Raw genomic sequence first — 14,095 nt, forward strand, 5'->3', positions numbered from 1 at the left:
CCACCTAACTTGGTGCTTAGAACTGAAGTTGAGCTCCGGCTTCAGCAACCCAGAGAACATCTCTGTCATTTGGTGGACTGAAACCACTGTCTCCAACAAGGTGTGAGCCTCACAATAGGGACAGAGCCTCCTTCTCAGGCTGCCCTTCATCTTAGGCTACCTACTATTTTATTTATTGATTTGTGTGCATGTCTGTTTTATTCCTGGGTGCATGATTTCAGACAGGGTCTCCCACTGGCCTGAAACTCATAGATTAGACCAAGCTGGCTGGCCAGTGTGCCTCAGAAATTCATGTTTTTCCTCTGTGTTGAGTTACAGTTGTGTACCTGCACTGCCCTTTCTACATGGTGCTGGGGACTGAACTTGGGTCTTCCTTTTTGTGCCAAGTACTTACTGAGCTCTCTCTCTAGCCCTCTGTTATCCTTTAGACTTGTCTGTATATTTCTATCATTACTTTGCTATCTTGTATCTGTTTAATAATTCATTAATCCAAATTACTTCACTTCTATTAAATTACTATGTGAGTCCCATTCTGATTGGGCCCAGACTAAGGTAACACAGAGAAGCAAACACAGTTTACCTCTGGCTTTATTTTATACTATTATAATCTATGTTGGCTTTGTTAAAAGGCATTAAAGTTTGCAAGATCAGGAATAAGCAGGCTACGATAGATGCACATGGGTTAGAATCCTTTCTCAAGAACAAAGTGCCTCAACCTGCTCGTTAAATTCATTTTTTTAATTCAAAATGTTTAAAATGGTACCAGGAAAAGCTTTACAGAGTAGCATAATAACTTAACAGAGTAGATTGAATGACAAGTGTCAAGTGATGGAACAGAATCAGTTTAACACAGTGAAGTTCATGCTTGGAAAGCTCCATGTTTTCAGTTCTCTACTTCATTCAGGATGGACATTGATAGCACTCTCAAGTAAACAGGGGCAAAGCTTCCCAAGTCAGAATGACGGCAACATAGGGTTTCACAAAAGAAAACTTTTATTTATGCCCAAACTAATAAGCTATGATGTCACTGGAGCACCGTCCACTTTCCCACTGACCTAGCGAAAAGGTAGGTTATTAGTGATACGATGGTGTCAGAAGTACAAGGGCACCGTAAGGTATTAGAGCTGATTTCAAACCCAAAACAAAGAGACTTTTGAGCAAATTATAAAGGCGCCAGCTGTGTGTGGGGACAAGCTAAGACAAAAAGGTGAGGGGAGGGAGGAGAGAAGAAAAATCAAGCTGTATTTGAATTAGGGAAAAATATGAGTTTAGAATATGAAAATGAAAAACTTGGAATCCAATTAGAACACTTTGGCCCCAGAGACAGAAACTGTCTTTTGAAACATGAATGCCCTAAGAGATTATGTCAATCATATCTGGGCCTGGCACAGAAGTTGTTTTCCTTGGGAACTGTATTTACCATAACTGAGAAATTGAAGAATTAGACTCTCTGTGAATTCTAAATCATTTTATTTTTCTCCCTGAGATCAGTGATCAGCGGTTTTCTGACATGGAAATGTTTTATTCTTCTACACTAAACAACGGCTCTAAGCTTTATTGTGTGTAATTACATGTAGTTACAGAAAGGAAAAAAATTGATTTCTTGGCAAGCTATAATTTAGGAGGGCTCCCCCAGCACTCTGCCATTAGTGCCAATCATTAGATGTACCTCGTCCTCCTCCTCTTCCACACTCAAGGGTAGAAGCCACACCTTACTTATTAAGCACTCCTGTGATCCCGCCACCTAATAGTCAGCCTGTAAATCATGGACTCAAGAGTAAGAATCCAATGACACACCACAGACAACATGGTGAGCACCAGCTCTTCTTCATCAAATGAAGCTTAGGAAGCAGATACTTGCCATATTAAAAATAATAATATGCAAGAGTTTGGCATTATGGTGTAAGCATGGCATCCCAGAACTCAGGAGACTGAGGAAGGAGGAGGAGGATTTCAAGTTTCAAGCCAGCCTGGGTTACATAGTGAGATCTAGTCAGGAAACAAAACAAAATGTATAACCCTTTCATACTCACAGGCCACTCTGGGGCTCGGCACTTACTGAGTTAAGCCCTTTCATTCATACAGCCCAATGCCCCCGCAGCCTGCTATTCTGTTAGGTAGCCATGTGTCCGGTTCCTTTCCTCTGTTAAATTTTAAGTACTGCACAGGAACCATTTTCCCTGTGAGGCTCCCTCACTTGGGATGCAACCTTCTCTGCGGAATTTTGGCACCCTATTAATTAGTGGTTATGAGTGGGAGCTGCTCTCTCTCAGCAACTCCTACTCTGCCATCAGTCAAGTGTGATTCTGTAATAAATTTCCACAAGGCAAACTATTTCTGGTAATTCTCCCTAATTAACACCAGGCCTGCTAATAATACATCAGTGCCTATGTGTTTCTGATATAACCAAGATCTTGTCTGAGAGTACTCAGAACGGGAAACTGCCAACCTAAATTAAGCTTTTGCTGGCAAAAGGATTTTTATATGTAGTTCAGTTAGAAAACCTTTGATAATCTTATATTGGGGACATGTGAATAGAAAACACTGACTGGCAGGGAGGTTTGCTCTGGTTTCAGCACTGAAGGGGGAGTTTATTGTGAACACACAGTTGAGACGTAAGCCTATAAATCTTGTACGGGATTACTGTTTCTTAACGAAGGAATGACAGATCTCTTATTCCGTCGGTGCATTTTAATGTGCAATGACGTGATTGACAGAAACCAAACAGCAGCTATTAAAATGTCAGATGCAGACTCGATGCCCTTAAAAGTTTGGCTTCTGGAGTTTAATATACTGTGGGCAAAATAGACTTGAGTTTCTCTCCCATTCCCAATGTACAGCCTGAAACACATCTCTCTTAATTTGTACAGTTAGAAAAAAAAAAAAAAACCCTCTCTCAAGTTGATAAACAAATGAGTAAGAGGTGAATGAGCCTAATGACCAGTCAGCTAGTGAGACTGAGCTGAGTTGTACATATCCTGGCTCATGCCAAATGAAGACAGCAGGGAATTTGTTCTTTGCTTATGATCTGTGACATAACAAGGCATGATACTAGGTCATTCCAATGAATAATTTCAGCAATAAATATATTTAAAGACAGCTTATCTATTGATTTACAAACATATCTTATATACATTATATATGCAAAGCACAAAAACTGGATAATAGAGAGTAGATGTAGTATTTTCAAATGTCCTCTTTCTGGGACATTGGGATTGGCTAATCCCATGTCAGGCTCTTCAGGGGTTATTGAGTCTTCTCTGGTCCTGTGAGGATGGAACGTGACTTCTCCCCATGTTCACTTAAGTGAAACCACATACCATCCAGAGGAAAAAAAAACAGGCATGCAAGTCAACCATTACAGTTGTTTATTGAGTATGTGCTCATTAAGGTATAACTACACAGATTATATTTCTCGTGTGATTTTTTTTTTTAATTAGAAAACATATCCAAAAGCAAAGAGCAGCTGCACACAAACTTAAAAATGCAAAGAAACAGAAGACAACAATCGACAGTGGCAAATGACACATTACGTATCTAAATCCAATACCTTAGACATGTGGAGGTGAGGGGGGGCAGACTGAAATGAGGGTTCATTTGCGTAAAACTATCTTCTATGTTTCCCCTCGCTCCAATGGAGATGACTGAACTGCAAATGCCTAAAAACAGTAATGTAACACCGGCTTCACACTGCAGCAATTACTTTTCTACAGAAGTGCTTCTAACCTAGGATTCCTTGAAAAGACTGCATTTTGTTGTAGATCATTTTAAACACAGTTTTATATCAGTATTCAACAGATAAATGATTACTTTTGTTTTAATATTGTGGCCAAATAAGTAGGCTTTAGGTTTATATGGCGAAGGTAACCCTACCAATGGGAAGCATAGAGTCGCTAGGAACACAAGCAGAGATTGCTACCTCAACAGGCAACAGTCATCCAGAACAATTAGAGAACAGTGTCCATTTGGGCCCATCAAAGTCTGAAAAATGAGAAATGGAATAAGGGACGTAAAGAATCATGCACTATTGTTTTCATCCGGGGCTAATCAAGTACAGCCTTCAAAAGATACATCTAGCGTGAGGAGAGCTCAATGTTCTACGTTGAAAACACAGTAATGAAAAATGCTGCTAACACAGAAGACTTATAATAAATACTCAGGGAGCTTGCCAGAAGGGTAAAGTGTTGTGCCAGGTACTAAAAGGTCCGTGCTGGAAAATGAAGCATGCCAATCCTCACTGCAGAAGACTCTTCTGGTTATGGTGAGAACTGTTTTAGGAACAGATACAAAACTTGCCATACAATATAGTAGGCAAAGAATAAAGACACAATGCCAATTAGCAAGCCACACTACTGTTTTAGGGATTAAATTTAGAGAAATACAGCATTATAAAATGCAGCATTATATACACAAGTAACAGAGAAATAAAGTTTAATAAAAATGAAATCCTTAAAGAAAGATAACTTTATAAGAAATCCAAGTCAAAGAAAATGCTTTGAATATGCAAATGTCAAATATCATGATGTATCATCTAAAAGACAAAAAACACTATCACATCAAAAAAAAAAATCACCAACTTATTTTGTAGTATAAAGCCAAAGCCTGACATTCAGATCAGAAATAACGCACCCCAGCCAGCGAGTCTGCTATTGGTCACTGCAGCAGCCATGAGATCTAACGCATGAAGTTGCGGCATTGACTTCTGAAGACATTTCCTGCCTCCCTACAAGCACAGGTGAGGAGGCAGTCTGGGCTGCTACTGGAGACGCTTCTGGTTTGTGATGTGTGTCACTCTTCCTGCTCATTTATCCCCCAGTTCATTATTATCTGCATATAATATAAATTCACTAGACCATAAGTTAGCAGCTTTCAGGACAGATACCTTGAAAGTTCTTGGGGAGGTTAAACAAATACTGTAGCCTAAGATCTCCTCTATAACACACACACACACACACACACACACACACACACACACACACACACAAATGGATGCACAGGTGCTCTTGAAGGATGGGATAGCAAGAACCAGGGGACACTGTCTGAATTTTGAAAGTACCATGCTCTCAACAGATTTAGCTATAACTCAGCAGGGTCATGGGCTTTCATTCATTGTAGAAACAAAGAGAAAAAATATTAAATGGCATAGCTTGTTTTCTCACTGGGCAGTGAGCCACAATGCATGGCTTTCTCACGGTTACTTTCCTGACTACAAGTGGTACCTAAACAATGCTCGGCCCAATCATAGAGAATAAATGACAGGACCATGTGAGTAATGGATTACAGTCCCCCATGCACTACCAAATGCCAGGACCATGTGAGTAATGGATCACAGTACCCCCTGCACTACCAAATGCCAGTGAGTAAGAGTTGCCTAACTCCATGATCACACAATTGGAGGGGATTTATTTCTTACTGATAGAAAAGAATCCTAGACAAAAAAACATCAAACAAACAAAATCCCAGAACAACTCCAAATAAGAAAAAACACAATAACAACACAAACTTGGATCTTATCATAATCCTCAATCCAAAAATATTACTGGGCAAGGAGTAGTTTCCAACTCTCCAGTCCGTGACACAATGGCAAGAACCAATCAGCTCATTATCTGAAAGGGGGTAGTGGCTCTTTCTACTTTCCAGGTACAACTGCTTTATTTTCCCAATTTCTAGACCCTTTATCTTCTACCTATTCTCTTAAAAAAGAGAGAGAAAGACAACTATTGGAGTCTAACACTGCTGAATTATCTTCACCTCAGCCTAAGAAGCACGGCAGCCTAGCCCAGGTAGTGAGCCACACACAACGCAAGCAAACTGCCCCAGCTGGAGGGACGCCAGCATCTGCAACCTTTAAGCAACAATGGCAGCCTTGGGAAGAACATAAGAGATCACAGTGTGTCTTACGGCATGCCACACTTTGATCAAAACTTCCCTGGACCGTCTTACTGAAAGAACCCAACGATAGAACCAAAGCATGTACACACACTAAAAAGAAAAAGACACCACCTTCTCACAAATTTATTTAAACTCTTTCTTACTATTTTAAAGATAAAGTAGGTTTCTTAAACAACTATTCTTATGAATAAAGTTTAAGGCACTTTTATTGCCTTCTGTGAATTCTCATAGCTACCCAACAAGGAAAGTATCACTTTAGCATAGAGGCTAGAGTTTTTAATTCTAAAGTGTAATCCTTTACTAATTTATTCTAAGATGAATTTAATAGTCAGGAAATTGATTTTTATAAAGACTACTTCATGGGCAGAAAATACAGGCTAGTCATAATAAATCCCAAACTGTCTGTGACTTTCTGAAGCCAAACATTTTCTCACAGACTTGGTTTTTAATGTTGGCGTTTATCCATTCAGGGCTACTACTATTTTAGAACTTCATATAAATATTAAAACTAAAAATTAAATGGTAATTTAAGTTTTCCCCTTTTTCTTCAGATTTCTTCTCTTTCCTGGAACTGTTGATCTTCAAAAATTCACAGAATGAGCATGTTTTTTGCAAAGCGGCTTGTCCTTCTTGGAGAAAAATGTCTGCCCTTCCAAACTTTCACAACACACCTGCAAAAAAGAAGCATTACTTAAAAGAATATCATTATTTAAATCATATCTCCCAAAGGGAAGTGACTGTCCCCAATGAGTAACATTACAAGCACTTTAGACAGTTATGTGAGACACCCTGACATTTCATGATTACTACGACATTTCATGTCATCTTGGGAAAGCAAAGAGTGATTATTTTTCTGGAACACTGTCTGATTTATTGAAATCACCAATGATTGCTTTTCTTTACCGAGAGGAAGCACTTAGTCCTAACGAAAACTTTAATATATCAAAAATTCACATTAAGAATACAAATTCTAATCAAAAGAATCTATTTCCTCTTATAAAAAAATTAAAGCATTCAAAAAGAAACAGTTCAATTGCTTTGCCAAGCATGACCAAACCCAATGTCAGTCTGTCCTATTATATACTGGCCATAGATTATTACTTTTTTATTAGGTATATGAGTCTGAGTATGGTATGGGCATGTGAGTGCGGATGCCTCGGGAGGCCAGGTACACTGAGAACCCTGGCTGTGAGCTGTCTGATGTGAGTGTTGGGAACCAAACTCGGGTCCTCTGCAAGAGCAGCGAGTGTTTTTAATCACTGAGCCTTCTCTCCAGTCTCAAGAGGCTGATTTTAATTTACTTCCTGGATGAAACCATACATGAAAGAACGGATTAAACTTGATTCTACAGTGAACAACATCTTGCGCAGTATCTGTCTGCTGAGTAGTTCTGTGGTCAGGCCACCCACACTTTTGCCTTCACATTGTTTCGGATGTCTTCCAAATGGCAATGCTTATGAGAAGGTTTTCCTGAGAAGGTAAATATATAAAAAAAAAAAGCTGCTTTTTATAAACTTTATGAAGTCTAAAAGATGAATGAAGTGAAAACAAGAAGTGCTCAAAGGTAATGTTTGGAGACATCATTTGATTTCACCACTGTCTCTTCTCTTATACAATGGGTATCAAACACTGTTAGATATACTAAATCTAACCACAGTAACAGATATCAAACACTGGAATGAGGCATCTTTACTGAATATTAGCTTTCTAAATTATAAAAATTATCTTAGGTTAATGTTAACCTTTTGATCTATCTTAATCATTAAAAGTAAAAAGAAGGCTAGGTATAGTGATGCACACCTTTAGTCCTAGAACTCAGAAGGCAGAGGCAGGCGGATCTCTACGATTTCAAGAACAACCTTATCTACATAGTAAGTTCCAGGTCAGCCAGAGCTACACAGTGAGACCAAGTCCCCATAAAGAGCTGTTGGGGATAGCTCAGTCAATAAAGCACTTGAGCTTGAACCCCAGAAACCATGTACAATGCTAGGCATTGTAGCACATGCATGCTTGTAATCCCAAGGCTGGGAAGGTGAAGAGAAGAGTGTCCCTGGGGCGCTCTGGCCAGCCCATCTAGCCCAATGGTGGGTTCCAGGCCCATGAGAAACCTTGTCTCAAAGAAGGAGCCAGTTTTCTGAGGGTGATACTTGAGGTTGTCCTTCAGTCTCCACAAGCACATAAACACATGAACACACACAAATACATGCAAACACACGTACATACACCAAAAATAAATAAATCAAAACCAAGAGCATTAACGTAGCAAGTGAAATCGGTAAAATGTTTCAAAAAGAAAAGAAAATTCATGAGCCATCTATCAGTCAGGAAGAAAACTGAGCCATCTTCCTGGTTCCCCAGTTTTTTATAATTTGTTTTCTATTTAAGAAATACCCAATGTTCCAAATAACTTAAAGTGTTTAATAAAGGAATTTAAGAAAAGAACTCATATTAAAAAGGCACTAATCCTCTCCTTAGAGATAAGAATGCATTAAAAGTCATACTTTCTCTGGGGTAAGATCTTATTAGATGTCAAATCCAACTTTTAAGAATATCAAAACCCAGCGTCCATTAGCTTTAAGGAAGGGAAAGACCAGAGTGCTGTTCCTTCCCTCGAGCACTGAGCTTTGAGCAGGACAGGACAGCTTACTTACCGAGCACACAAAGCAAGTATCATGCCAGGTATAACCCAGAGCTTCAAGGAACATGTCTCCAGCTTCAATGGGGAATTCGCATCCACGGCATATTGTTCCAAAAAGGGCATAATAATCTGCATCAGGTTAGGAGAGAGATGTAATTTAAAGATGGCAGGTCACAGAAAAACAGTGGTAAGATGGGAGTTAAGCGAGACACAAAGGTCAAGACTGAGGTGGAAGTGAGGAACACAGTATCCACTGGGGATGGGGCAGCTTGGTTGGGATTTCCTCACTGGACTGGATGGAACAACTACTTAGCTTGGGATGTATGTTCAAGATGGCAAACATTATGAAACTTAGTTCTTTATTTTATTTCCTGTGTTCCATGTCTCTGTTTAAATGCCCAGATGCATGAACAGGAGATCACTGTTCTGTGTAGTTTTTAGTACACTTGGATGTGTCGAGGAACAGTAAGAGGACTCTCAATCATTTGCAACAGTGAGCCTAGATAATATAAACTGAGAACAAAGTTGGCAAATCTTACCGGTTTGCATTTTTCCAGGACATTTTTTTCACCAATAAGGACTGTGACTGAGTTCCTAGCTGGACTATGCCAATAAAACCAGGCACAATTTCTTTTGTTATATTTTCCTACTAATTTTATGACTCCATACTGGAAATCTTTAGTCAAATAATATGAATAATTTGACAGATTAGCTCTAAAATACTAACAGGATTCCCTCCCGATGAAAGCGGCCTTGTCCTTTCTCTATTATTAAGTAAGAGTGCTGTCACATTTTTATTCTCCTTTATTCAACTTCATCACTGCTGTGTTGACCTATGAGCCAACTTTTGCTCTTTAATAATGTCAATCCAGCTGATGTTGGAGGGGAGGGATTCTATAATATGCAGCTTGATGCAAATATTCTCTAGCACCATGTGTTGAATACACCTCCACAGACTCTACCAAGCAGTGCTCCAGGCACCACAGAGGCAGAGAGGCAAAAAGGACAGGTGTAGATGCTCGTCTTAGGAGGCTTCGGTTAAAACTGTGATAGGTACAATGAAGCAACAACCAGTGCTGTGATATAGAATAGTTAGGGGACATACACTACATTCTAGGAGGGTTAGGAAAGCCTTCCCTGGTACATAACAGTCATGAGGAGACTCCAACAAGGAGGAATCCCACTGAAAATATTCCAGTTAGAAGAAACTGGTAAGTATGAAGGCCCTGGAGCCAGACATAAAATCTTAGCCATGGTCAGAAACAGTAAAGGAATATGATATGGGTTAAATCTGGTGTCAGAATGTAAAGAGGCAGGAGAGAAATCTGGCAAAGCAACAGGAGGACGGTGCTCATTCTAGGAGATGTCATTTACAGGACACAAGCACAATTTGACTGCCATTGTTCACATGGCACCAATTTCTCTGCAGCTGCTATTGAGAAGTCCAGGCGAAGACTGAGAGCAGGCTGGTCAGAGTGGCGACACTGGAGATGGAAGGAGATGCTTATCTAATATCCACTGGGTGTGGAACTGCCTGGAATTACTTGTTAGATTCTGTTTCAGAAGAACAGAGAACGAGGAATCCTAGGTGTTTGGACAGTGGACAGTGCAGCCATCTACTGAGAAGGGAACATTGCTAAGAACTGGTTGAAGGTTAGGGGAAAAGAATAAAACTTACAGACCATGATTCCCCTCTGCTAGCAATGCATTAGTTTGTCATGACTTCTTAGAACACATTAAACATCACAGGTTAGATAGATGTTTATATTTTTGTACAGTTAGTCAGAATGTCTTACAAAACTTTCTAAAACTCACAAACCAGCCAATCAACTAAACAAAACCAAGTCTCTCTTCAGAAAAGATAAGCTGAAGAACATGAGATACTCTAAAGATGGTAGAAAGCTTACAGCTAGCTTATACTGCTAACAACACATGGGGTATTTTATTGGCGGTTCTGGGGCTTCCTGGTGAGCAATCTGGAACAGAGCCAAACCCTTCCTAACTAAGGGGTTAAGGGGAAGGTGAAAGTCAGAGTACCGAGTGAGCGAAGAGGTAGGTGATGCTGAACCAGCTTCAGACAAAAGCTGATGGTTTCTTGAACTTTACCACTGTAGAAAAACCTCTTCTAGGACCACATTTTGAATTTCAATGTAATATAAGATTAAAACCCAATAGTGGGTTAAGAGCAGTTAACTGAATAAAGGAAAGCAGGTCTCATATTTTGAAATATGCATTGTGGGAACAATATCTGAATAAAGAGTGGATGGATAGAAAGCTCACTTGCACATGTGGCAAAGGAATGGGAGTGCTGGGTGTTCAGGTAACAAAGCAAAGGGAGGAGATAGGCTCTTAGAACCTAAATTATTAAACACATCTTTACCGGAAGCAACCTCGCCAAGATTACTTTCCTATTCAGTAAAGGCAGCAAAGGAGTTCACATTTATTTTCAAAGTTGTGGCTTTAAAAAGCAAAGCAGTAACATTAGAATGTTAAACATTTCTCATGTTTATAACCACTTGGTATCATTATTACAATAAGTGGCTTTAAGCTATATTTTGGGTAGAATTTGCATCTATAAATGACTGGAGATCTGAAAATATTTTTCCTACTAAGTAACGCCAACCTTCTTAATGTTCATAATGAAGTTGGAAATGTCGTCTTGACAAAGTCAACGGACAGTTATTATTCTTTTTGTTTTGCTGTATATTCAGAGTAATAGGTAACGTCTCTAAAATAATAAGGAAACCTTGTTGGCCTAAACCTTTCTTTCAATTTTACAGAAACAGAAGTGTTTTAGCTTCATTCTTAACTAAGGCACTAATGGCTTCTCATCTCACCTGTCTCACAGTATGGCTCTCCATCTTCCAAGTGGAAAACATTGTTGCGAATGGGTTTTCCACAGGCCACACACACAAAACAGGACACGTGCCAGGTTTGTTTCAAGGCATTGATGACTTCCTGTTACAGAAAGGTGGATGGATTTAAAGAAAGACGACAATAAACACACCAATACCTTCTCTTACTGTTGTACCACACCAACTCAACGTACACATACGTATTTCATCTTTATCTTGAACTTCTCATCAAAGAAACAAGAGATGCGTACTGGCAGATTCACATATCACTGAAAACTATTGTAGTATGTATGTGTAAACAAAGAATAATCACTATTACTAACCCTATACATGCAGTGAATAAGGGAAGGATTACATAAATGCTTGTTACAACACATTCTGCTTTCTTTCAAACGGTGTCAGGATGCATTAACCTAAAAAACTTTCATGGCATTATCTTGAAAATGTCATGAAGGAGAGGAAAGCATTTAAAAACTAAAACAAACCTAAACTCCAGTGCATTATGGAAGCAATAATGTAATCAGTATAATCCAATCAGCTCATTGAGTGTTTAGCTTTTTGGAATCAGCTGTGACTGCACTATGCACTTACTCCATTGAGTAAAGTGTGAAGCATAACAGCAAGGATCCTAGTCCACAACAGCCTCCTGGTTAACTACTCCAAGACACAAGACTAGGAAGAGATTTTAATCAGTAAGAGGTTTGAAGTTGTCAGTTTTTCAAGAACTGTTCCAAGGATTCCATTGAGAAGAGGTAAAGCAATTGAAAACTAATTTCTGAAGAATATTTAATAACATGGGAATTCTTTCTTTCACTTCCTAGAGTCTTATGGTTTTTACCATTTTTGACTTTTATTAATTATTCTCTAATCCACAGAATATGTTTATTCACTAAATCTAGTTTACTGATTATCTGTCAGCACTTATGAAGGGATAGGCTAGCACTATATTCCTCTATTACCAACACATTGTACAAATTAACAGCATAGAAATTGGTCAGGTGGCATATGTATAACTGTTAACTATTTTTAAAGTTTCAGACATACTTAAGCATGTTCTCCATAAGTCACATTTTTCTAGCGTTTCATTACTGTATTTATAGATTGAGAGTAGTAGGTAGAATTCAGCAAAGCCATTCTAAGTTGTATAAGCTAAAGCCAAGAACACTGGTTTCTTCTAAAATCAAATTCCCCCCACTACTGGTCACCTACAGTAGATGCCTGACTCTTCAATGTCAATGAAAATTGGATGTTATTTAACATGATGCACATCTATTCATCATTATTTATTACTTTCTTTTGCCAAAGAAAGCATAGCTTGAAATGTTTTTCCTATCACATGTACACTTCTATAACTGAAGTCACAGTTTTAAACATTATATTCATTCAAATAAAAAATATTATAAGCTTCACATTTTAGAAATTTTGTATATTTCACGAGATCAGTGTCCTGCGCTTGAACTCTGACAAGCAGGGAAAGGCTGCTCTTATAAAAACTATGGAATTTAATTTAAACCAGCGAAGGTGTCAGTCCTGAAAGCTCATGTGTGTGGTCCTGAACGACCTCTTCATTCCTGAGCAAACTGGGTCCTGCTGAGGTAGCACACCCACAGTAAATTATTTTTCCCAGAGTGGCTAGTCTTTCACCAGACAAGCCAGCATTTAGTAAGAGAAAACCAAAGACAACTAACCCCACGAGTCTGATATACTTCCTTAGAGGTCTGTTTAGTTTTGTTTTATAATAAACACAACTAATGAAAGCAGAGAGGATTGATCAAGCAAGAAGAAAATAAAAAGTAAAAATAGCGAAAAGATCTATTACAAAAATCTATGTAGCTTTAGGATACACTAAAAATGAAGAAGTAGTTTCAAATACTCACTCCAAGTATCTTCCTCTGGCAGCGGCCACATTCAGGAGCAAAGAACTTCTCGTAACATAGCTCGCAATACAGTGCTCCCTTCTCCTCAACAAATCCAATGTAGGCCATCGTGTTTTTGCAGTGAGCACAGTTAAATTCTTCTGGGTGCCAGGACTTCCCCAGAGCCACAAGGAAAGGTCCCCTGCCAAAGGAAAGAGACCAACTTGACTCAAAGATGAAAGCTTCTGTGTTGGCCTGGAGAGAACCTCTTCTTACATATGTTGTCTAGTTAACTGTCCACTCGATTTCCTTCTTCAGGACTGGGCATGGTGGTACTGCCAACCTGCACAGGCACTGTGTGTGAAGAGAAAGGGGACGAGGAACAAGAGCGCTTGCTGGATCCTTCTAGAAGCCACCTTCTCCTCTTCCCCATTTGCCTCGGATTTGGGGCACGCTTGACTGAGTTACAGTAAGTCATTCTGTGTACATCATTATGACTGAGAATGAGATGCTAAGGGTGGTGGAGAAGAAGCATCAGAATAGCACGTGTTTTAAGACAGGAACATAGTGGAAAAAAAAAATCTCAATTTGGCAATGTCAGATCCTTAAGAATAGTGATTTCCTGAGAAGCGTCAGTCTTTCTTCCCTACGTATGACGTCATATGCTTAATTAAATGTTTCTTATTCAGCATCTAAATTAACCACAGAAACTGAGCTGTACATTATCAGTTATTTGAAGCTAACTGAAAGGCTTTTATTTCATTCCAATATGACTAATTTAAGTTGTATCGCATTAAGAACATTTAACATGAGAGCTACCCTCAAAATGTATTTAACTATGCACAACAATGCTA

The 14,095-nt window shown here is 39.0% G+C and overlaps 1 protein-coding gene across 3 annotated transcripts in view; it reads right to left on the reverse strand.

Annotated features, from left to right (window-relative positions):
* Nucleotides 1-4,273: 4,273 nt before the first annotated feature.
* Pdlim5 (PDZ and LIM domain 5) overlaps nucleotides 4,274-14,095 on the reverse strand; it is a 178,483-nt gene continuing 168,661 nt past the window's right edge. For all 3 annotated transcript variants that reach the window (XM_059266355.1, XM_059266356.1, XM_059266354.1), the window contains 4 exons: nucleotides 13,263-13,443; nucleotides 11,368-11,488; nucleotides 8,544-8,659; nucleotides 4,274-6,563 (listed from right to left, as the gene is read on the reverse strand). In XM_059266355.1, coding sequence (XP_059122338.1) covers nucleotides 6,474-6,563; nucleotides 8,544-8,659; nucleotides 11,368-11,488; nucleotides 13,263-13,443 — 508 coding nt within the window. In that variant the 3' untranslated portion in view covers nucleotides 4,274-6,473. The remainder of the gene's footprint in view (nucleotides 6,564-8,543; nucleotides 8,660-11,367; nucleotides 11,489-13,262; nucleotides 13,444-14,095) is intronic.

Source organism: Peromyscus eremicus, chromosome 6 (assembly GCF_949786415.1).
Source record: "Peromyscus eremicus chromosome 6, PerEre_H2_v1, whole genome shotgun sequence".
Lineage (NCBI taxonomy): Eukaryota > Metazoa > Chordata > Mammalia > Rodentia > Cricetidae > Peromyscus > Peromyscus eremicus.